This window comes from Ovis aries, chromosome 25 (genome assembly GCF_016772045.2).
Source record: "Ovis aries strain OAR_USU_Benz2616 breed Rambouillet chromosome 25, ARS-UI_Ramb_v3.0, whole genome shotgun sequence".
NCBI lineage: Eukaryota > Metazoa > Chordata > Mammalia > Artiodactyla > Bovidae > Ovis > Ovis aries.
In genome coordinates, this window is record NC_056078.1 from 24,955,976 (window position 1) to 24,979,773 (window position 23,798).

Sequence of the window (23,798 nt, forward strand, 5' to 3'; positions counted from 1 at the left end):
TGAATCAGGAAATCCATCTTAACACCTCCTCAGGGGATTCAGGTATATAGAAAAATATCTATGTGAGGGACTCCTTGGTTGGTTGGTTGGTTTTTAAATTTCCCATCCATTCACTGAGACAAAGCCAACAACCACAAGTTTGATATCTGGCAATTAAAACTGTTATGAAAGTTTTAGAACACTTCCTCCCAACATCTGGACCTAAATCCTCCTGGATGAGAACAGCAAACAGTTTGGGTTCTAACCCTAGTCCTTAAGGGACCACACTCTGAGTAGCCCTGTCCTGGGACATCAGGGATGGAAATCAGAGGCTCCTGACCCCCTGGAATCCGTTTGTGAGACTATGTGTATACAGTGTATGGGTACACCTGGGGAGATGTCCCTTTTCTCAGGAGTGTGTATGTGCTAAGTTGATTCAGTTGTGTCTGACTCTTTGCCAAGCTCCTCTGTCCATGGGATTCTCCAGGCAAGAATACTGGAATGGGTTGCCATTTCCTCCTCCAGGAGATCTTCCTGACCCAGAGATCAAACCCCTATCTTTTATGTCTCCTGCAGTGACAGGAGGGTTCTTTACCACTAGTGCTACCAGTTCCCAGACCCCGGCCCCCTGCATTGGGAGCACAGAATCTTAGCCCCTGGACCACCAGGGAAGTTCCTTTCTCAGGAGAATCATCAGAATTTCAAAGAGATCTGTGATACCAAAATGGTGAGGAACCATTGCTTTAGAAATGCACCCTGGACATGCTCAGGACGCTGTCCTTTGGTGAACTAACCAGAGGCCTCATTGTAGAACACACAGGAGAGTTTATTCAGGCAGAGTCCATGACCAAGTGTGATAAGATATATGGATATATGTCGCTGGATAGTAGACAACACCTCCACGTATTAATAGTAATATATGCATGTGTGCTAAGTCGCTTCAGTTGTGTCCTACTCTTTGCGACCCCATGGACTGTTGCCTGCCAGGCTTCTCTGCCCAAGGAATTCTCCAGGCAAGAATATTGGAGTGGATTACCATGCCCTTCTCCAGGGGATCTTCCTGACTGATCTCCTGCTTTGGCAGGCAGGCTCTTTACCCCCTGGGAAGCCCAATTTTTATATATAGTGTGTGTGTGTATGTTTGTATCTGTGGCCAGTGTGTTGGGGGTGTGGGGGAAGAGAATTGGAGAAATACCCTTTCAATCTGAATGCTGCATAAACCTCCACCACTTTTAAGATGCATCCCTTTGCTCTAACACCGTCTTGTATTAAAGTAAGCATAGCCCTACTTGGTGGAGAAGGAAATGGCAACCCACTCTAGTACTCTTGCTAGAAAATCCCCTGGGCGGAGGAGCCTGATGGGGTGCCGTCTATGGGGTTGGACAGAGTAGGACACGACTGAAGCAACTTAGCAGCAGCAGCAGCAGCAGCCCTGCTTGGACAGGTGAACGTTTGAGGCTCTTAGTATTGGTGCCTTGGTATAAAGTGAGTTAATCAAATGCTCTGGGCAGTTTTCACTCTAACTTTCCCATGATATTTTGAGATTTTTCTGGAAGACATTGGGAAAGTAAATGTTCATCTCAGAAGCGTGCCCCGGTGGAGCGCCAGGCCTAGTTGCAATCCCCCTCCCCACCAAGCATGGAGACATGGCCATTCATTCCCCACTTTATGTATTTCAGGGACTGGCAGCAATGCCTGCTACATGGAGGAAATGAAAAACGTCGAGACGCTAGAAGGAAACCAGGGACAAATGTGTATCAACATGGAGTGGGGGGCCTTTGGGGACAACGGGTGTCTGGATGATATCAGAACAATCTATGACAAACTGGTGGATGAGTTTTCTCTAAACTCTGGGAAGCAAAGGTAATTCCACCTGGTAGAGGAGACAGGACAGTGGTGGGCGGGTGGGGGGCGGGGGTGCAGGGTACGTGGCTGTGTTTCTGCCTGTGTTCGTCTATTTTTTGGCTGAGTCATGTAGCGTGTGGGAGCTTAGTTCTCTGACTAGGGATTGAACCTGGGCCCCCTGCAGTGAAAGCATGGAGTCCTAATCACTGGACTGCCGGGGAAGTCCCCTGCCTGTTACAGTGAAGGAAGTTTCTAGTGGGAGGGGGCTTTGCACAGAGCCTGGAGACTGTGGTCCCTCAGGTTAACTCCTGACCTTTTCTTTTGGCCCAAGAACAGAGAACTTAGGGGTGGCAGCTGCAGGTGGCACAGGATGGCCCAGGTTGATGTTCTGTCCAGGTGCCTTCCCTGGGTACAGGGTGGCAGTGGTCACACCAGTCCTCTCACTGACCATGTTTATTCTGGAACATTCTGGTCTTGCTGTTGCTCTATGATTCCTCCCCATAGACTAATAGAAACCTCTTGGTCAGCAGGCTGCTCACTTGTTTAGTGGACGCAGAACACCCTTGACTTGCAGTTGGTAATGGGCAAGGGAAGTTAGGATGTTGCCAGTGGGGGTGGGGATGGGAGTAGGGGGCTCCAGGTCAGGGGTGAGGCTGAGGCCTGCCGCCCTTTAGCCTTCCCACAGCAGACCTCTTGCAACACCTAGTGGCTATTTGGAGCTTTGCAGCCTGGGTTTCAGGGACCCTCCCCAAGGTGGCAGTGTTCCCCCTTCCCAGCAAAGAGACAAATGATCTCTTGTTTCAGGCTCCCAGGGATCAGGCCATCCTCTGCCACAGCCAAGATAGGGTGGTCTAAGTCACGTCCCCAGAAGCAGAACGAAGAGCTGGGGTAGTACCTCTCAAACATAAGTGATTCTCCAGCTAACCTCAAGATTTACATCTTTTCCAAATACCACCTAGGCTGCATGTTTTTCTTTAAATCAGCTTGTATTCCTGAGTTTAATAAGGGAGGAAAAACCAGTATTACCATAAAATGGATATAGTGAAGAAGAATGTTATTTCTGTCTTACCTACTGTGCCCACCAAACGCTCTACAGGAAGACCCTCTTTGTTAAAAGGGAGATCTGTAGGGGTTGGAAGGGGATAGAGCCATATCAGCACCAAACTGTTCCATACCAAGGAGATGTCTCCTTGATGGAATGAGAAAGACTAGGTGAGAATTGAGGATAATTGTGCTATTTCTTGTTTGTGTTTTTTTTTTCCCCTATGGAGCACCCCAGATCTTCTGGAGTATACAGATTCCAGGGGAGTCTTCCCAGCTTAGGGACCCTGAGATATGGGGTGTGTGCACGGAAGCAGTTAAATCCCTTGTCATTTCTTGAGGCCCTTGAGCATGGAGAGGGCAGGAATTAAAAGCCCCAAAAACAAGTGGCCCCCAGGGGTGCGGTGGCTGCCTGGGTCCTCCAGCCCGTGTGGCTTTGTCACTCTGTGGGTGCTTGACCAGCACCCTGGGTTGTGGCAAAACCTTTCAAAAATCGAGTGGAAACACTCTCCGTGTTGTCCTATCCCTTTAAGCCACTTGAGAGCTCTCCAGTTAGCTATTGAGCGCTTCAGAGAGCAGCACTGTGTTGTGCTAGGCCCTGGGACACAAAACTGAGCAAGGTACTCACACTCTGTCCCCTCGAGGCTTTCACTGCAGGGATGCCGAGAGGCGGAGGACCCGCGTGCGTTGGGAAAAAGGGAGGGTGTCTGGAAGCTGAGACAGGCAGGTGAACTGTGGGGAGGATAGACCCCTTGGAGCGGTGATGGTTGAACTGAGAGCTAGGAGCTTGAGTGGGATTTCACCAGGCAGAGGCAGGGAGTCGGGTGAGGAAGAGGATGATCCAGCAATGAAGCAGTGCTGGTGGTAGGTATCCTGGGAGGGTTGGGGATTCCTCAGTCCTTCCTGGTCTTGCACTTCGCCTCTGCCAGGGAGCACAGGGCTGGGTGCGCGGGGTGGTGATGCCCGTGAGGCACAGGAAGGCACCCATGGTTACTGCGAGACCAGAGGCCTCCTAGAGATGCCCAGCCTCCCTCCTCTCGTTCCAGGTATGAGAAGATGATCAGCGGTATGTACCTGGGTGAGATTGTCCGCAACATCTTGATCGACTTTGCCAAGAGGGGCTTCCTCTTCCGGGGGCAGATCTCTGAGCCGCTGAAGACCCGGGGCCTCTTTCAGACCAAGTATCTCTCTCAGATCGAGAGGTGAGCGGGCAGGGCCTTCAAGTCACAGGTGGACCTGGCCAGGGGGCCGTGGTAGGGGTGGTAGGCAATCTAGGGGACATCTTGGCCGTTTGTGAGGGTTTTCTTCTTTTCTGGAGTAGTATACCCTGAGCAGTTGCATGTTGAAGTTCCATAATTTTACTGTAAATCATTCCCTTTTATTCATTCTGTATGTTAGGGCGTTATATTGATTTGTTTGAAATCGTCCTGTGTGTAAGTAGGTTACATTTCAAGACAGGAAAGGTGCGTTGCAGATATTTGAATTGAAGGAGCACTGAGTCCAAAAGAGCCAGGTGCCATTGGTCTGACCTCACGCTCTTCTCCTCTGAAAGGCAGCTTGGGATGCAGGGCTCACCACCCACAGTGTCCCAGCAAGCCGCTTCTGTCTTCCTCCTGTTTTTCTCACCTGGAGTGAACATTTCATCTCCAGCATTGCCATCTTGCACAGTGAACTGTGGGAGAAAGTAGGAAAGTGCTCAGCGAAGCGCTTGTGCAGAAGCCTCCTGCATTTTAGCATGGTCATGACAGCGGCACTGGGCCAGGGCCTGCTCCTCACTGTCCCCCAAGCCTGGGTCTATAACCTGCAGGGGAAACTCATTGCCCACCAGAACCCACGCAGTAAAGTGCTTGCTGCTGTAGACAGCAGCCCCGAGGCCCCGACCTTGGAGGCACCCAGAGTGGTAGCATTTCACAGCCTCAGGGGAGGGAGGGGCCGTGATAGGGAACCAAGTTTCCCACCTCTCTTCATTCTCAGTTCACCCATGAGCCAAGTGTGGAAAATAGCAGCCAGAAAAGGAGAAGAAAGTAGCAGTGAATATTTCTTGTTAGTACTTTTTTATCACCGTGAAGTGAAAGTTGCTCGGTCGAGTCTGACTCTTTGTGACCCCATGGACTTCTTGACAACTTCCATCCGTCCATGGCATTCTCCAGGCCAGAATACTGGAGTGGGTAGCTGTTCCCTTCTCCAGGATATCTTCCCAACCCAGGGATCAAACCCAGGTCTCCTGCATTGCTGGCAGATTCTTTACCAGCCGAGCCACAGGGGAAGCCCTTTTTATTGTGGTAGATACACATAGTGTTAACTTTATCATTGTGACCATCTTGGAAGTGGACAGTTCAGCGGCATTAAATACCTTCACTTTGTTGTCTGACCATCTGCACCATCCATCTCCAGAACTTTTTCATCTTCCCAAACTGAAATTCGTACCCACTAAATACTAACTCTCATATCCCCCTCCCCCCAGCCCCTGGCAACCACTGCTCTGCCTTCTGTCTATGATTTTGACTCTAGTGACTTCATGTAAGTGGAATCATATAGCATTTGTCCTTTCACACCTGGCTTACTGCACTTAGCACAGTATCTTTAAGGTTCGTCCAAGTTGTAGCATGTGTCAGAATTTCTTTTTTTAAGGCCAAATATGAATAATTCCTTGTATTGTATACACCACATTGTGCTTATCCATTCAACCATCCGTGGACACTTGGGTTGCTTCCACTTTTTGGCTGTTGTGCATAATGCTGCTATGAACATGAGTGTGCAAACACATGACCACATCCCGGCTTTCGATTCTTTTGGGTGTATACTCAGAAGTGGAATTGATGGATCACATAATTATTTTATTTATTTACTTGGAGGAACTGCTATTCTCTTCCACAGTGGCTGTACCATTTTACATCCCACCAACAATATATATAAGGGCTCCAACTTTATATCCTTGTCAACAATATTTTATTTTCTGTTTTTATTTCTTTTAATAAGAGCCATCCTGATGGGTGTGAAGTGCTGGGGAAAGTCTTTTCATGTGCCATATCAAAGGGAGAAATAATAAAGAGAAAATTGCAAATTTTAGCTGCATGGTTTCTGTAAGTTAAAAACAATATCAATCCTCAAGCTTAAAAGACAAAACAGCAAACCAAAGAAAACATCTGCATTCTATATGACAAGATACAGAGCATGGCACGGTGGGCGAGAGCTTCGGTAGTTCTGGCCCTGAGACCTGCTCTACGTCACTGGCTGTGAGCTCTGCCTCACCTGCCACATCTTTAAGATGGGAACAGTCAAATGTGGATCAGTTGGCTGTTAGGAAGAGGAATGAAGTGATGTGTGTAAACACCTGTCACATAGTAGGTCCTCAAAGAAGGCTCACCGCTCTTGTCACTGTTGTTGTCATCGTCATTGTTTCATGGTCAACTCTTTCAATTTCATGAGGAGACAAATATCCCAGGAGACCAAGAGTCAGCTTTCAGAAAGGCACTTGCCTTCTGGGTCAAAAGCTCTTCGACCCAGAAATGTATCCTAAAGGTAAAATCTGAGTTGCACACAAAGACTTCTAAACAGGAATGTCATCAGAGTGTTACTTTTTGGTAGCAAAAAATTTCAAGTTAAATTTCTCTAAATAAATTATGGTCATTCCCAGAATGGAATACTATGGCAGCCTTTTTCAGTCCCGGTCTTGGATAAGGAGGTAGGAACTCCCTCATAAATGAAGTAAGAAAAAAGCAAGAAAGAAAACCATATATAAAGGGCAAGTCCACAATATTATTAATCAACTATGTGAAAGTCAAAGCCACCCAGTCATGTCTGACCCTTTGAGACCCCATGGACTGTCCAGTCCATGGAATTCTCCAGGCCAGAATGCTGGAGTGGGTAGCCTTTCCCTACACCAGGGGATCTTCCCAATCCAGGGATTGAACCCAGGTTTCCTGCATTGCAGGTGGATTCTTTACCAGCTAAGCCAGAAGGGAAGCCAATTAATCAACTATACTCCAGTATAAAATAAAAATTTAAACATAAATAAATGACAAGCCTATTTACATACAGAACAAACACAGTTTAATGATATTCAAGAAAATTAGATTGGAAGGTAATATATTTAAACCTTAATAGTGTTTTCCCCAGTGTTGGGGTTGTAGAGGTTTAATTTTCCAATTTTAATTTTTCTAGAGTTGCCAGTTTTTCTACAACTTAACTTGTAATACTTGGAGGGTCATTTTTAAAATATATATTATTTTGAAGGGAAGAGAAAACCCCATGACCCTTTTCACGGATAAGCTTGGTGATTTGGGGATGGCCCCTGCTGCTCTCCAGCGGGTTCCCTTTCATCCGGCCTCCTGACTTTCGCCCCCACAGCGACCGATTAGCGCTACTGCAGGTCCGGGCCATCCTCCAGCAGCTGGGTCTGAACAGCACATGCGACGACAGTATCCTCGTGAAGACCGTGTGTGGGGTGGTGTCCAAGAGGGCAGCGCAGCTGTGTGGCGCAGGCATGGCTGCTGTGGTGGATAAGATCCGCGAAAACAGGGGGCTGGACCGCCTCAACGTGACTGTGGGCGTGGACGGCACGCTCTACAAGCTTCATCCGCAGTGAGTGGGGCTTCCATTGGGGGTGGGCGCGTGGGCGAGGCCCCTTTTGGTTCCGGGACATCAGGATGGGATTTCCCGCCCCCTAGTAAAATTCCTCACCAGGAACACAGCCGGCCTGCAGGCTGTGCGGTCGGGGCGGGGCTCGTTTGGCACGAGGAACTGGGCGCAGGGCGGAGAAGTGGCTTCGCATGTAGCTGGCTCCATCCCCAGCTGTTTCTTCACCGTTGTGAAGCAGGGTGGGCGCGGGCTTACCCATCAGCCGGTGGAGAAGCTGTTTTTTAGAAGCCGGGAGAGGGAGTGAAGGAAAGGGAGAGGCCCCACTGTCTTGTTCATCTGCTACATGCGACAAAAGCCTTGGAGCTTGGAGCACGGAGGCTGGCAGGATCAACCTCCTTTAGGCCCGGTGTCCCACATCCCATGCTGGAAGAGAAGGGGTGGGCCCATCTGCTCTTTGACCCGCCTTATGTCTCAAAGCTGGCCTCTTACCTATGGAGTGACCGTATTATTGTCAAAACAGAGGTACTTTGGCCAGTCGAGAGAGGGCTACTAATAATTACACTGGGACCGTTCCCAAGTAAACCAGCCATAATGTCACCCTACTTTAAAGCAGGCATACCCGACTCAGCGTGGATGGTGCCTGCTTACCTCACGGCCGTGGCTTGGGATGGAACAGGCTGTCTGGCTCCATCCCCAGCTGTTTCTTCACCGTTGTCGCTGTACTCCTTGTCACTGTGTTTAGAGCTAGTCTTTGGAGCCCAGCGTGGACAGGCATGGATTTAATCCTGACAGCACCCTTTAGAAGCTGTGCTCAATTGCTTCATCTCTGTCAAGTCTCCTCTTTGCGGGATAATAACCATTGGCAGACTGGACATTACATATATCAAGTGTGGGACACCTAGGAGATACTCAGCAGAGGGCAAGCAGTATTACCTCTAGGAGCCCCGCTGCCCTGAGCATTCTCAGCCTGGCCCTATCTCATTTGCAGTCCAAAATGCAAGAACCCAGAGTCGCTTCTCATTTAGAGATTATGCTTCACTTGGGGGTGGAAAGGAAGGCTCCCTCTCAGCTTCAGGTGCTGATGGGCTGGGGTCTCAGAGGGCTGCAAGCTAGGGATGGGTGGTGATTGTTTCCATGAAGCCTGCTGAGCTGAACAGCTGACCCGGCCTGGCGCGCCTCAGTGGTCCATGCCCAGGTCTCGACACCCCCTTCTTGGATTTCGGTCCTCTCAGATCCTCAGGCTCTGAGGACGGGAGCTGTCTGGGTGTGTTACTCATGCCATTGCCCTCAGAAGCTGTCCAGAGGAGCTCATTTTGGATTCTCCGTCGTGCCTCCCTGCTGCAAATTGTAATTAGGTTGGCAGTAAACCTGCTTTCCTCCCAGCCATTCTCAATAAGTCTCCGCTGCTTCAGAGCAGCCCCACCCCTCTCACTTCCCTCCTTCCCTTTGGCTGCCTCAGCATCTTCAGGCGGGTCCCGCATCTCTCCTGTTCCCCTACCAACCCATCTCTTTCGTCCTTTTCAGCTTCTCCAGAATCATGCACCAAACCGTGAAGGAACTGTCACCAAAGTGTAACGTGTCCTTCCTCTTATCCGAAGACGGCAGCGGCAAGGGAGCCGCCCTCATCACAGCAGTGGGCGTTCGGCTCCGGCAAGAAATGAGCAGCTAAGAGCCCTGACCCCCAGCCTGCTGCCCTTCCAGCACTTCTCTCTTCAAGCAGCGACCCCTTATTTTGCCCAGCGAGCTGTGCTGGGAGACGCCGGCGCCAGAACCCGCCTGCACCACCGCAGGGAGGAAACCAGAAGCCCACTAACGGCGCGTAACGTAGGGTACAAAATAGAGTGTGTGCTGTTGATAATCTCCCTGCCCTCCAGGTCCCTCCTCACCTGCCTACCACTCTGCATGATTTGATTTCAACCCGGTCGTATGTTCCCCACGTGTGAAGTTTAGTGGCGTCCATTTCTAATTTATGCATTCGTCCAACCGTTATTTATTGGCCCAAGATGAAAAGTCACACCATCTGACAGGCCTTAAGGGCCTCTGCTGCCCGTCCCTGGGGACCCATCCCCCACGTGCAATGTATTATCACCAGCAGACACTGCCGGGACTTCTCCTCCCATGGGTGCAGTGGCCGCCGCTTCCTCCCGGCGCTGCACCCACTGCTGTCTGGTGTCCCATCTGGGCATGGCAATGCCACTGAATTATGTGTCCGTGGAACTGGTCATAGCCACATTGTGACAGTCTTGCTTTCTGTCTGTCTTGGGGAGGGGAGGTGGGCAGTCCTGCGGGAAAGTGTCTTGTCTCCATTTGGGTAAAAGGAACCAATCAAGAAACAGTACGCTCATTGGAATTACCCATCGCTTTTGTGAGCCATGTTGTATGACCTAGTAAACTTTGTACCAATTCAAAGACCCGAGTGATGCTTAATGACTGGGGAGTGGGGAGGATACTGGGGGATGTGGCAAAAACCAAACCCTGGGGGGTTTTGTGGCCTTCTGGGTCGGGGGAAGAGTTTGAACTGAAGGCTGTGTTCTTCAGCCTGCAGCCTTCTTTTGGCTCAAGGACTTCTGTGCTCTCCCCGTGTCTTCTGGCACCTGCCCTCCAGGCTCCCTGCTGCAGCCCCAGGGGCCTGCCTAGGGGAGGGATTCCTGCACCCCCACCTCGACCTCTTTCAGAAGGTAAAGGCTTCTGTCTTCCAATAGCCTGCCTTCCTCACCTGTAGCTGGAACAAAGTAGAAGCTTGGCTTGCAGGGGCTGTTTGGGTTTCCCGAGAGGACGGGGCAACACTGGCCCCCGCCGCTCCCACTGTTCCCGAGCAGGTCCTGCCTTCATCATCCTATCTGCCAACTCCAGGCGAACAGATGAAGAGACGCCCTGCCCCGAGTAGGTGAAGCCTTGCAGCAGCCCTGGGTAGCAGGGTTGTGGTGCTCTCCTCCCGCGGCCCCCCCTCACACACACCCCCTTTGAAAACTAACCCCTTCTATGGGAAACTGGCCCTTGTCCAGCCCTTCCATCCCTGCCCCACCTCAGCCTGGAGGGTGCTGTTCCACTCTGTGGCTGCCATTTTGGATTCCTCCCCCCAGGCTGGTCAGCAGACCCCACATTAGCCCACATTCTGGTGCCCTGTGACTGCAGTGCCACGTGAGTCTCCCCGGCCATGGGCACACCTCTGCATGGTCTTCCCCAGGACCGACTGCATGTTCACTTGGTTTGGTGAGACCAGGGTCCCTTTATTGGCACTGCCAGCGCCTACGGCACAGTGATTTTATGGAGAACACAGGTAACATTAAACTCTAGGTGTGTGTTTCCAGCATTATGTGCTTCTTCTGGAAGGGCCCGAGGCAGGAAGGGTGAGTCAGCAGGCAGAGTGACGTGTGGACCCAGCCGGGCCTGGAGCTTTCTAGGGGATGGGATGGCTGGTGTTCTCTGCCTGCCAGCCTCTTGAGCAGAAGTAAGGGTGACGGCTGTGTTGCTGACTTGCAGAGGCATTCATGTCAGACGGCTGCCATGGTAGTAATGAAAGTCACGGCTGCTGTTTATGAGGGCTTCCCAGGTGACTCAGTGGTAAAGAATCTGCCTGTCAATGCAGGAGACATAGGTTTTATCCCTGGGTCGGGAAGATCCCCTGGAGGAAGACACGGCAACCCACTCCAGTATTCTTGCCTGGAGAATGCCATGGAAAGGAGCCTGGTGGGCTACAGTCCATGGGGTCACAAAGAGTTGGACATGACATAGTGACTGCGCACACACACTGTTTATGAAGCACTTAACATGTATTGGGCTTGCTGATGTATAGGCATCCCTCCCATCATCCTCAGCCTCCCTGCAAAGTAGCTCTGCAACTGAAAGAGGAAGGCAATGTGAAGGTCATTGTCTTGAGACCACCCAGCTGAGGCTCCCTTTGACCCTTAACCACCAACTCCCCTGGGGTGGAACTGGGTTCTTAGATGCTAAAGCAGAGAAGCCCTGGATTGGCTCACAGGTTAGGGGCTTTGCAAAATTAAGAAGCTTCTTTCCTTGTGTCTTTATCCTGATAATAAATCAGTGTCCTGGTTGAGTACTGCCCATGGGTGTGTTTTGTTTGGTTCATACAACATGTATAAAAATGTGAGCTAAATTTAACAATTCTGGAAGTGAAGTTTCACAAATTTGGATTTCTGGCTTCTCTTGAAAGATGCAGAGGATCAGTCACATGGCAGCATTTGCCCAGAGCTGATCAGCTACTGTCCCCTTTGGATTCCTATGCCCTCCAGTTTGCCACAGTCCCCACCATTCCCTATTGCCCCAACACTGGAAGCCAGTTATCTTTTATCAATATATCTACAATTTTTCTTTTATACTGGGTTCAATTTACTCATTATGTTGTATGCCCCAGGAAGGCATTTGACCTTTCAACTCCTGGATTAGATAAGTGTTAGCTCACCCTGTCTTTGAATTATTGGATCCCTGAAGCACTGTCTGAAGGGCTAGCTGGGAGAGGCAGTACCCACTGCAGAGTTCCTGGCCCTGCCTTGTCTTCCCATGGATGTACTGAAGGGTGAGGCATGGGCCAAACTTTCAGATGTGGTCCTTTCGACTGGCTACTTCTCAAGGGTGCGGAGCCTCTCCCTGCAGCCAGGCACTAGGCTTCAGGGTTCAGTAGACACTCCAGCCTGGGGGCTTTCAGCCTGCCTGTTGACTGCCTCAGAGGGGGCCAGATCCCCAGACATGAAAAAAATCTCTTTAGTGTGACACCTGTTGACCCTCGTGGAGAGGGATGGAGTGTGGGTCAGCTCCATCTTGTCCTCCTCGGTTGGCGTGACCCATGGACAGCAACGGAAAGCAAGCCGGAATCCAGAGCGAAACCTGAGGGGTGGAGGGTCATCTTGAGAAATGGAGTGAGGCCAAGTTATGGGAACTGCCCTGTGGCTGCCCCACCTCCCGGAGCCGATCTTCCCTCCAGAGGAAAGTTGCTTCGGAAATTCACTCATAAGAGCTCAGGGTCTCTGGAGGACTTCCCTGGTGGTCCAGTGGTTGAGAATCCTCCTGCCAATGCAGGGGACGAGGATTCGATCCCTGGTCCAGGAACTAAGACCTCACATGCCCGTGCAGCTAAGCCTGTGAAGCTAAGCCCGTGACCACAACTACTGAATCCCGAGCGCCCTAGAGCCTGTGCTCCACAACAAGAGAAGCCACTGAAATGAGATGCCTGCACATCACACCTAGAGAAAAGCCGGCGCACAGCAAAAAAACCCCAGGGCAGCCAAAAATAAAGAATTAAAAAAAAAAAAAAAAAGAGCTCAGAGACACGTTCTTTAGTGGGTTGGGGTTTTGGAAACAGCCAGAAGTAATCTGGAGCCAAGTCCAAGTTTGAAGTGGGTGATTAAGCTGGACAAGACCATTTGTTATTACAAACAAATAACAACAAACCAAGTACAATTATAACACAACAGATTTTCTTGTTTGTTAATTGGCTTCTAAAGGCGTATACAAAGAGGAATCTTAAGAAATTGGGGCTTTGGCAATGTTGGCTGGAATAAGGATGCTCTCCAAGGGGACTGCTTTGAAAGGAAATATGCACATGGAACTACTAAGTCTGGGGACATTTGCTTAAAGAATAAGTGAGCTTTCCCCATAGCAGCACAGAGGGTCCCCACGTAAATGAGAGATCAGAGGAAGGAGAGAGTGAGTGGAGAAGTGAGACAGAGCCAGCAGAAGGTAGACACTGACCTGTTAGGAGCAGAAATAGATGAGGCCCTGTGTGGTGCAGAGAGAGGCAGACAACCGGGTGGTCTGTTCCCAGGAGATGCAAGCTTCTGTGTTGCAGAAGCGCGGACCTGACGTTGGTTCCTCCCCCTGTAGCTCTAGAGAGTCCACGGTGCAGCCCAATGAACACCTTTATTATGGGAGCTTCATGGCCACTGTCCCTTATACCTACACTCAGCATATCCCAACCTGAGCTCCCTATCCTCTTCCCCCCATACCCCTGACAGTCGTCCTCATCTCAGCTCCTGATAACTGACCACCTGAGAACCTGGAGTCATCCTTGACTTCCTCTCCATCAAATTCTGTTGACTGTACCTTAGCAATCTCCAGATTCTGACCACTTCTAAACCCACCATCTCTTGCCTGGTGGGATTACTGCAACTGCCTAATCCTCTCCCGGCTTCTCCCCCTTACCTTGGGTGTTCCCTCTGCCTGGAACTCTTATCCAGACAGCTACCAGGGCCCACTCAGTCCTCAAATCTGCTCTAAAGGCTCCTCAGTAAGGCCTACCCTGACCATCCTGTAAAATTGCAACCATTATGCCCATTACTTCCCCCATTACTTCCTGTCCTCCCTTAGCCAGTTCTTCTTTTTTTCTATAGGATTTATCACCTAATACACACTGTGACTCACTGACTCATTAGCTTTGCTTATTGTCTATCTCCACCTGCTCCCCCTAGAAGGCCAGCTCCCTGAGGAAAGGGATCACTGTTTTTGTTCACCAGCATATCCCAAAGGGCCTGGAACAGAGCTGGCACACAAAGCCACTGGAGATTATTTTTTAGAGAAAAGAAGACTGCACCAGGAGGAACAGTCCTACTGCAGAGCTGGTGTCTTCAAATCCTGAACGATCAGAGGTTGTTTCAGGAACTCACAGAGCCCTGGGGTGTTGACTCCCATGGACTGTGTCATTGGGTACCAGTGCATAGACACAGAAGGCTGGGGGCCCTCCCTGCTGTGACAGTCCCTGTCTCTCAGTTCTCACTTCTACAACTGCATGGGAGAAAAATGTGTGATGTGGGGATGAGATTACAGACCTTGGAAACACATGGAAGTCTTGTTGTATGAATTTAGGAGAGTTTTCCTTTCTGAGACTCAGTTTCTTTATCTGTAAAATGGGGATAACACCTCCATCCCATTACATGGGTAGCCCTGGTGGCTCAGATGGTAAAGAATCTGCCTGCAATGAATCTGCCTGGAGAAGGGAATGGCAACCCACTCCAGTATTCCTGCCTGGAGAATTCCATGGACAGAGGAGCCTGGTAGGCTACAGTCCATGGGGTATACTTGCCTGTCAGGAGACAATGGAGGGTTCTGATGCCTATTAAACATTCAAAAGATAAAAGTCAGTCTCTCACTTCCTTCTGGCCTGTCCCAGGTGGGTAGGATGTCTGAGCAACAAAGGCTCTATTGGGCTTATGAATGGTCTGGATATCTCTGCAGAGAGGTGATAAAAGAGGCCCAAGGTCAATGTCACCCACATCACTGCCTTGTTAAGGCCAGGACTCAGTGTTCACCTCTCACCGACTCTCACCTGGCCCCACTGTCCTGAGGCTGAGTGGCCTGCTCTACAAGGACTCCTGGGCACTGGGGCTCCCGCCTGGCCCAGCATCTCCCACCTGTGCACGTGCTCCAGAGCACATGCCAGTCCCTCAGTGAGACTCCACTTCTCTAGAGGTACGAGAGCAGCAGGGAGTGAGAACTGGGCTCCTTCCTCCCTGGCAGTCTCTGCCAAGGTCATTTCCTACCGCCCCTGAAAGCCCCTCCTGTGATCTTCCAGGGAGCAACCCGTTTCCCCTCCAGCCGCGGCCCCAGCCCTCAGGCTGTGTTTCATTCACTGTGGCTGGCACTGTTCTCGCCTACAGACAGTCCTCAGTTGCCTCCTCAAAGTAGAAAGCTCTTAAAAACATCAGTACCTCCCTCCTCCTTGTTGTTGTTGTTTCTTTTGTCTTTATTGAATTTCTTACAATATTGCTTTCTATTTTGTGTTTGTTTTTTTTTTTGCTGATAGGCACGTGTGATCTTAGCTCCCCAACCAGGGATCAAACCCACACCCTCTGCATTGGCAGGCAAAGTCTTAACCACTGGACCACTAGGGAAGTAGCCAAGTCCCTCCTTCCTTTACCTGGCTCCTTCCTTCCTCCCTCTCTGGCTGTCCTTCTGCCTCTCTGCCCCTCCCTCCATCTCTCTGTCCCTCCCTTCTCTCTTCTCCTTGTCCCAGGTGCAGCCCCCAGAAGAAAGAGCAGGAGCAGGCAGACGTGAAAGCTGTGGCCTGGGCATTGGGGCAGAGCTTTGGGGAGGGGGTGGGGCTCAAGCGAGGATTATGCTGGGGGATCCCTGTGAGGATGGCAATCCCATGGGGATGGGTGAAGCTGTGCAGGGGGGTCCGGATGGAGCCAGGCTGAGGAGAGGGGCTGGGGTAAGGGCTACCTGTGGTTGAGGCAGCAGTAGATGATGGGATTGTACATGGTGGAGCTCATGGCCAGCCAGAAGAGCGCCAGGTAGACCTGCTGGATGAACTTGTGGCAGTAGATGTCCTCCTGGAAGGTGCCCAGGATGAAGTAGAGGTGGTAGGGCAGCCAGCAGATGGCAAACGTCACCACCACCAGCACCATGGTCTTCACGAACTGGGCCAGGAGACACTCCAGTCACTCCGCAGCCCGGATGCCCCAAGACCCACCAGTCTTCCTGAGGGTGAGGGTGGGGCACCCCTCATGCCAGCCTGAGAAGCCCTCAATAATCAGGTCCCCCAGAACACCTGCTACCCAGGCACTCCTGGGCCCTCTACCTGAGGGCTTTTGCTCAGGCTGGTCTCTAGGCTCACACTGCTGTCTTTCCTTCTTAGTCCTCAACTCCTCAAAGCCCAGTTCAATGCCACCTTCTCTAAAAGGCGTCGTGGATCCTTCTTTGAGCAAAGCAGCTCCCCTCCCTGGAGAGTGGATGAGCTCTCGCTCCTAACCCCATCCTTTGGAGAGACCCTGCCAGCTATGGGTCCGCAAGACCCCCACTCGCTGCAATCTGTGCCTGTCACAACCCAAAGACCAAAGGCAAGTCGGCCGGCCTGGGGAAGCAGGAATGAAGGCTCTGGCCAGAAACTTGGGACAAACGCAAGGTACAGGCGGAGTCTACCCTCCGCGGCGCCCTTTCGCGGGTGGGCCCGGAATGGCCGATGCCGAGGCGTGGCCAAACTTCCGGGCCCGCCCTGACCCCGCCCCCCGCCCCCCCCCCCCCCCCCCCCCCCCCCCCCCCCCCCCCCCCCCCCCCCCCCCCCCCGCCCCCCGCCCCCCCCCCCCCCCCCGGCCCCCCCCCCCCCGGCGGCCCCTGGCGGGTGGGCCCGGAATGGCCGATGCCGAGGCGTGGCCAAACCCCCCCCCCCCGCGCGCCCCGCCCGCCCCCCCGCCCCCCCCGCCCCCGCCCCCCCCCGCCCCCCCCCGCCCCCTTCGCCCCCGGAGTTCACCTTCTTCTTGGCCTGCAGGTGGCGCAAGTTGGCACCATGAGCCTGGTGCCCCGGGACAGAGCGTCTCCAGAGCGTGAGTCCGATGACACTGTAGGCGACGAACATCACCACGAGAGGCAGGAAGTAAATGAGGGCGATCACTACGAGATGGTACCTGGAGGGAGAGTCAAGGGCCTGGGCACCTGGCGACTGCCAGAGCTCAATCCCCAGGACCTTGCAGTGCCCCTGAGTTTTCCTGACAGGCCACCCCAGGGCCGCCTCCCAAGACCTTGGTTTAATTTTTTTTTTTTTTTAAGGCAAACCGACTAGCATATGTGCCCAGTGAGGGCTTCCCCTGCCGCAAAAGGGACACCAGTGTAAGCTCCGAGTCCTTCCAAGTGGCAGACAAGTTATCAAACGAGGAAATAAATAGGAATGAAAAAGTTAACCAATACATTTGTTTAAAATTTATAATGACATTAAGCACAAGTGAAAGTGGCTCAGTCGTGTCTGACTCTTTGCGACCCCATAGACTATACAGTCTATGGAATTCTCTAGGCCAGAATACTGGAGTGGGTAGCCTTTCCCGTCTCCAGGGGATCTTCCCAACTCAGGAATCGAACTGAGGTCTCCTGCATTGCAGGCAGATTCTTCACCAGCTGAGCTATCAGGGAAGCCCCATTAAGCACAAAGGAGGAAGTAAAATTGCATATCCCACCCCCGCCACTATTAACGATTTGGAATATTTTCTTCCAGAATCATGCATTATATGTGTGTATATACACATGTATTAGATAGATTATGTATATTGTCTATATCTGCATCTGTCTGTCTAAATAGATTTCCGGGAGTTGATGTGTTTCTATCCTGCACCAGCATCCCTACCAGGGAACGGGGCAGTGAAGATGGGCCACACTGTTCAAGCTATCGGATCACCTCTTCCTGACTGTGAGCATTGTTGGGAACACGGCTCATATCAGCAGACACACTTTCTGCTGTGAGCAAGTGGCCTGGAACACCACTGATGGTGCTCATCCAGTCCCCATGGCGGACACCCAGGGCTGTGCTGAGGCCCTTTTATTTCCTTTGGGGTAAAGGACATGCGTGCTGCCCCTTCTGGTTTCTGAGTGGTGCTGCAGTCACGCTCCAACAAGACCCAGGCAGGAGCATTTGGTGGATGGACCCAAGACCCCTGGCCCTGTCATGTGACCTTCTTCTAGGAAAACTGAGGTGTTCCCAAGCCACTTCTCTCCTCCACGTGTGCCAGCCTTTCTGGGCCCCTTTCAAGAGGGGCTGCCACCTGGAGAGAGGAGAGCAGATGGGTTCTTCCCTAAATACCTTCCCTAAAACCTGAGTTTAGAATTCGACTTTCTAATTACAAAATGTCTGGCGCCTCCTAGACACCCTGATCCCCATCTATCCTACTGTGGAGCAGGTAAGGAGATGAGGAGCAGTGAGTGCCAGGCCCCTGTCACTTTTGATTGTGAGGTCACAGATAGACCTTGAGGATCAGCTGAGCCATCTGCCTCAGTGTCCAGATCGAGGAACTGAGGCTCAGAGAGGCACAGGAAGTCTGTGTCATGTGAAACAGCTCTACAGACTTAACACCTAAATGATTTCCCTTTCACTGAGAATCAGCCCTGTGGAGTCAGAAGATCCGGGTTCTTGTCCAACCTCTAATTTAAAGCATGACCTTGGGCAATCAGATCTCTCCTTCAGTCTCAGTTTCCCCATTTGTAAAACATGGAGATAATCTCCACCATGCTTCCCGAGTATGAGTGATGCCCCTTTGTTGCCTCATTCTTTCTTGGGTTGGTGCAGGATGGGGATTCACTCTGGGCTAAGTTCCCACCACAAGGAAGAGCCAAGGAGCATTGGGGACCATCTTCTAGGGCCTGCCATTATCAGGAATGGCTTCTCCCACAGCTGAGACTGCCTTTTTCTTGGCATTTTGATTTTGCAAGTGTATGTGCATTTCCCTGGAGAGGGGATCTGTCATTTTATCAGATTCACACACACAGAATGTGAGCCTGTAAGGATGGAGCCCCCAGTCTAAACCTCAGAAGCTCCCTAACCCGAGAATGAATAATAAATTCTCACACATAAGAAACCAAGCTTTGGCCCAAATCCTCTCAGAATTCGAAGTATCACCAAAGGATACCCTCCTAGCCCATCTCTGCCCTCTTGCTTTCTGCCTTCGTCTGAATCAGGGTCGCAAATCACCAACCCCAGAAAACTGGGGTACCCTGGTCCTGGTTGGTACCCTGAGTTACTACTCCGAGCCTCCAGGAGAAAAGCTCCATGTTAAGGTGGAGAAACATCGCCCCCCAGTGGCCAGTCTCGAAATGTTCTGCTCCCATCCCTTCCCGGAGCCAGAAGAGGGGCGCGTCCCTACATGGACACCGCCCACGGAGCATTGAATCCTGAGAACGTGGGGGTACAGGGTGAGGCCAAGACCCAGGGCAGGGCCTGCCCTCGAAGCACAGCAGTCCCCAGGAACAGGCTTCTCAGAGGAATGGCGCCTTCTGGCCAGTGCTCGGGACTGGAGGAGAGGTAGGGGCCGGCGCTGGGAGAGGGCTGTCGCGGGGGCGGGGAGGGGCCTGAATTGTCGCGGTGATCTGGCGGCTCTGGGCTCAGAGCGTGTACAGACTTATGCTTGCGGTAGCCAGGCTTTTCTTGGACTAAGTCTGACGGGTTTGTTTTCGTTTGTTCCCGTTTAAACGACGACATCCTGGGCACAGGTTCTGCTGCAGGCTCGGTACTACGTGCCTCACAACAACCCCTGAGCAAGGGTCTCTTGCGAATCTCCTTTGAGAGAAAGAGCCAAAGGCTCAGAGAGGTTAAGTGACTCAAAGGATCCTTGAGCCAGCAGGGGACAGAGCAGGATCCAACCCGAATACTGTTGCCAGAACCTCAACCGCTTCTTTATCCTCTATTTTGAATTTCCAAGGTGCTTGGGGATGACAGAGCCACGTGAGAACTAGGCAAACTGAGGCCCAGAAAAGGAAAGGACTCATCCAGGGTCACACAGCAGCTGCACCGAGTCTGAGTTCTGCTTTCTGCCCCCATCCCCTAGCCCATGGTGCCTGCCTCAACTTAGGCTGTCTCCAGGCTCCTCCTGAAAACATCCCAGGCTCCATCATCTGCTCTTTCTTTCTGCCTCAGTACCGTGATATGCCCCTTATTTAAGCAAGAGTGTTGAGGAGATTGGGCTCTGAAGCAGGACTGCCTGGATTTAAATCCTTGATTTACCACTTAATAGCTGTGTGGTCCTAGGCCCTTAATTTTTTTAGTGCTTTGGTTTCCTCATCTGAGAAATGGAAATAATAATAATACATACTCATAGTGTTATGAGAATTAAATGAGTTCATGTATGTAAAGTGCTTAGACCAGACCTGACGTTTACTGAGTGCTAAGTGTCACTTTGAGTTGATACTGTGCTCACATTGGAGAAGGCAATGGCACCCGCTCCAGTACGCTTGCCTGGAAAATCCCATGGACTGAGGAGCCTACCTACAGTCTATGGGGTCGCCAAGAGTTGGACACGACTGAGCGACTTCACTTTCACTTTTCACTTTCATGCACTGGAGAAGGAAATGGCAACCCGCTCCAGTGTTCTTGCCTGGAGAATCCCAGGGATGGGGGAGCCTGGTGGGCTGCCATCTAAGGGATCACACCGAGTCGGACACGACTGAAGCGACTCAGCAGCAGCAGTGCTCACATTATCCCCCGTCCACTCACAGATACCTGTGCACTCACACTCACACGCTGCACATGTGTACACCATGGATGTGCATGCACGCACACACAGGCGCATGCACACACGCCATGTTCCCTCACCCCCAGGCCTTACAGAAGGAGCGTCTTGCCACCGCTGTCTTCAGGCCAGGCCACCACGCACTTGGTGGCGCCCTCATCCATGGTGATGGTGGAGTAGAAGCACTGGGGGAAGGCGAGGGCCAGGGCCACCAGCCAGATGCCAGCAATGACCGCTCTGGTGCCAGGAGCTGAGAGCCGGGGCTGGAAGGGGTGGACGATGGCCATGTACCTGTGAGCAGAGGGCGGTGTGAGTCGCGGGTGCACTCCCATCAGACCAGCCTGCACCTCCTCTTCCCAGTCCAGGCCCACACTCTCCAGCCTATTCCCCGCACCCCGCTGGTGACCTGCAGAGAGCTGCCGGGCTGGTGACGGTCTTGTCGACGCATGGCACGCTAGCGCCCTAAACTTCTGTCCACCTCATCACCTCCTTCTGAGCGTGGACATGCTCTCAGAAGGCCACAAGAGGGCAGTGTGGCCACACCAGAAGTCCATCTGGGGCATTGTCCTGCAGCTCCGCCCTGCCGAGTTCCTCAGCAGCCCAGCCTCTCTTCTGTTCAGAAACTCTTAACAGCCCGAAGGTCTTCTGCACAAAGCCCAAGCAGTTGCCCACCAGCTGTCTGCAGTGGAGAAAGTGCTCTACATATGCAGAAATGACCTTGGTCCTAGATGACCCCCCGAGCCTTCCTCCCTGGGATTAATCTGAACCTTCAGACATGGCCAGGACGATAAGACAAAGCTCAAATCCCACCCTTTCACTGATCCTGACATACTGACATCCTGATATACTACCTGCCCCACCCCAAAACACAAATCCTAGCGCCTCGAATCCCCTATCCCCTTTCTAATATTTTCCCATAGCCCTCATGACCTCAAAATACAATGCATAATTTATTTAGTCTTGTGTTTCTATTTAAATTTTCACCAGGGCAGGCATCTTTATCTGTTTTTACCTGAATGTGCAGAGCAGTATCTGTACATAGTGGGCACTGAACGTAAGAATGAATGAAGAAAGGGATGGACGAGTCTCCATTATTACCATCCTGACCTGAGCCACCATCTTCCCTCCCCTGAGTTACTAGTCAACCGCCTCCTGCCTGTCTGGACTCCTGGCTTCCACCCTGCCCTCTACAGCCCATACTACCCAGCCCCCAACCTGAGCTTTAAGGCGGAAGTTCCATGAGGCCATGCTTTTCCCACTGGTGTATATTCCCCAGTGCCTGAGACAGTGCCTCAGATACTTACTGAGTGAATGAGAAAGTCTTAGGTGACTTAGACCTGCTGACTGATCACTCCTCCACCCTCCTGCCCCTCAACCCCTCCAGAGCCTTGCTCTGCAGCCCCGGAGATACAGCACTTGGGAGGTAATTGGCCCCATCGTAATTATGTGGTAACTGCATGCAGTGTTTCATTTTCCCCTCACATAATCTATCTAGGAATAGGAAACAAAATAAGCAATTTCCTTGTAAAAGAAAGAAACCAAAACAAAAATCAACTCCAGAGAAGAACACTCCAGAAGGTCCCTAAGACACTGTTCTTCCCCTATAGCCTTGAACAGCCATCTAGGGCAAAGTTCTTTCTCGTGTCTAATCTTATCCTTTCTCGTCTCAGTTCCACAGTCCTCTGTGAAACTATTCCAGATGCATAGTCTAGGATCATGAGCAGGTTAGGAGGCAATTAATTCCCTGGGTTCTACACTTAACTTGCTGTGTGACTGTGGGCGTGGTATCAGCCCTATCTGAAGCCAACACAGTGAACCGGCTCCCCGCAGCTGCCCCACTACCCCACTGCCCCTTCTTGCCTGTCAGCAGCAATGGCAGTCATGGAGTAGATACTGACGAACATGGCTGTGATGGGGAAGAGGTTCTGGAAGTAGCAGAAGGCACGGCCAAAGTACCAGATGTTGTGGCTGGCGTAGACGAAGTTGAAGGCAGCGTTGAAGGCAGCCATGCAGAGGTCAGCCAGGGCCAGGTTGACGATGAAGTAGTTGGTGACTGTGCGCATCCTCTGATGGGCCAGAATGATCCAGATGACTGTGGCATTACCCATCACAGCCACCAGCACCAGGGCCAGGTAGGCTGCGGTCCACAGTGCCAGCTGCCAGCCGGGCATGGAGAAGGCTGTGATGCCCGTGGCGTTGCTGTCAAGGCCAGACGAGATGTTTATATCGGTCATCACGACACAGGCCCCCATGGCCGCCTCTGAGTCTGGGACAAGGGGTAAGGCTCCTTGGCTCCCTCCAGGCCCTGGTGCCCTGTGGGAGCACACAAATCCTCTCTGAGTGCGGGGAGCAGGAGGAGTGGGTGCCGAGCCAGGCACGCCCAGGGAGCTGGGGGGTCACTCCCAAGTCTCAAACAGAGATGAGTTAGGCTGAGCAGACAGCCGGGTCCAGAGCCCTAGGCACTTCAGATTCCCATGTCCTGGCCAGCCTTCTCCAACGTCACGTGGATATCTAGAATCCAAGACGTGGTCTCAGAGTAAGAGGCATCCTTCTAAATCATCAGTCTGCGTCTTCACTGCAGAAATGGAAAAACAGATTCCAAGTGGGGACCAGCCCAGGTCATGTCGTAAGTTGGTGATAAACTCGAACCCAGGTCCCTCCTAATGTGGTTCAGGAGACATTAGGGATCAGATGTGCGCAAAGCAGCTGTTTGGATCCCGCAGGTCAGTTGTGCAGCAGGCTGTCTCTCCAGGCGCTGGGGTGCAGGCGGGGAGGCCGTCCCGCTACTATCCGGGCGGGGCCGTGCGGTGCAGGGCGGCGAGGGCCTTGGCAGAGGTGCTGTCTTCTCACGAGCTGGGGCTTTGCCTCCGCCCTTTGCCCCACCTCCCGCATGGATGGCCAGGCTTCATCTCTTGAGGAAAGATTTAGGACTGGCTGCTGAGGCAGGGAGAGACCCAGGGAAAGTTGAGGGGGTGGCCGGGGTGGGGCCTGGCATGGAGGGCACAGTCCTCAGTAGGGTGTTTACATTCAGCGGGGCCGGAGCTTCGTCTAGAATGTGACTAGGGGCACGGGCTTGGGAGCCTCGGGGGCTCCAGGCAAGGACTCCTAAACCTTTCCGAACTTCAGCTTCCCCATCTGAAAAAAATAGGAGCAATACAGTGTGCATCTCGCAGTGTATTGGTGAGTTTTAAATGAGATAGTGTATATTAAGTCTGCTTAGCACAGGAGCTGACACGTAAAAGGTGTGACAAGGAGTCCCAGCCCCGTGGGAGGCCCCCGGGCCTGCTCAGGGCTCTGTGACCAAGACAGAACGCAAAGCACGTCCAGCACGTTCTCGGGTGATGTTAATGCTGCTGGCCCAGGGACCTCACTTTGAGAACCACTGTCTTAGGACAAGGACAGGGCTCACCGCCT

The 23,798-nt window shown here is 52.1% G+C and overlaps 2 protein-coding genes across 11 annotated transcripts in view; one reads left to right on the forward strand and one right to left on the reverse strand.

Moving 5' to 3' along the window:
* HK1 (hexokinase 1) overlaps nt 1–9,855 on the forward strand; it is a 75,755-nt gene extending 65,900 nt beyond the window's left edge. For all 3 annotated transcript variants that reach the window (XM_060406861.1, XM_015104404.3, XM_042240866.2), the window contains exons 15-18: nt 1,659–1,842; nt 3,912–4,067; nt 7,216–7,449; nt 8,971–9,855. In XM_060406861.1, the coding sequence (XP_060262844.1) occupies nt 1,659–1,842; nt 3,912–4,067; nt 7,216–7,449; nt 8,971–9,115 (719 nt within the window). In that variant the 3' untranslated portion in view covers nt 9,116–9,855. The remainder of the gene's footprint in view (nt 1–1,658; nt 1,843–3,911; nt 4,068–7,215; nt 7,450–8,970) is intronic.
* An 800-nt stretch (nt 9,856–10,655) lies between these two features.
* TACR2 (tachykinin receptor 2) lies at nt 10,656–23,146 on the reverse strand. 8 transcript variants are annotated; one of them, XM_042240868.1, is made up of 7 exons: nt 22,245–23,146; nt 20,481–20,675; nt 16,649–16,802; nt 15,622–15,818; nt 13,156–13,289; nt 12,181–12,291; nt 10,656–11,023 (listed from the first exon to the last, which is right to left on the reverse strand). In XM_042240868.1, the coding sequence occupies exons 1-6, from the start codon at nt 22,634–22,636 to the stop codon at nt 12,215–12,217; spliced, it is 1,149 nt and encodes a 382-aa protein (XP_042096802.1). In that variant the 5' UTR covers nt 22,637–23,146; the 3' UTR covers nt 10,656–11,023; nt 12,181–12,214. The 8 variants fall into 8 exon arrangements, with proteins under 8 accessions (XP_042096802.1, XP_042096803.1, XP_042096806.1 ...); XM_042240869.2 differs by having other exon boundaries at nt 10,656–11,288; XM_042240872.1 differs by lacking the exon at nt 13,156–13,289.
* Between the last annotated feature and the right edge of the window lie 652 nt (nt 23,147–23,798).

Bases quoted from the DNA above. Each gene is read 5' to 3' on its own strand.
- TACR2 (XM_042240867.1), bottom strand. From the start codon at position 22,636: ATGGGGGCCTGTGTCGTGATGACCGATATAAACATCTCGTCTGGCCTT. The intron at 20,676-22,244 runs GCAAGAAGGGGC...CTCTGCTCACAG, and splicing joins ACTGCCATTGCTGCTGACAG to GTACATGGCCATCGTCCACC. The intron at 16,803-20,480 runs GTAAGGCCTGGG...CTCTCCCTCCAG, and splicing joins GGTGGCAAGACGCTCCTTCT to GTACCATCTCGTAGTGATCG.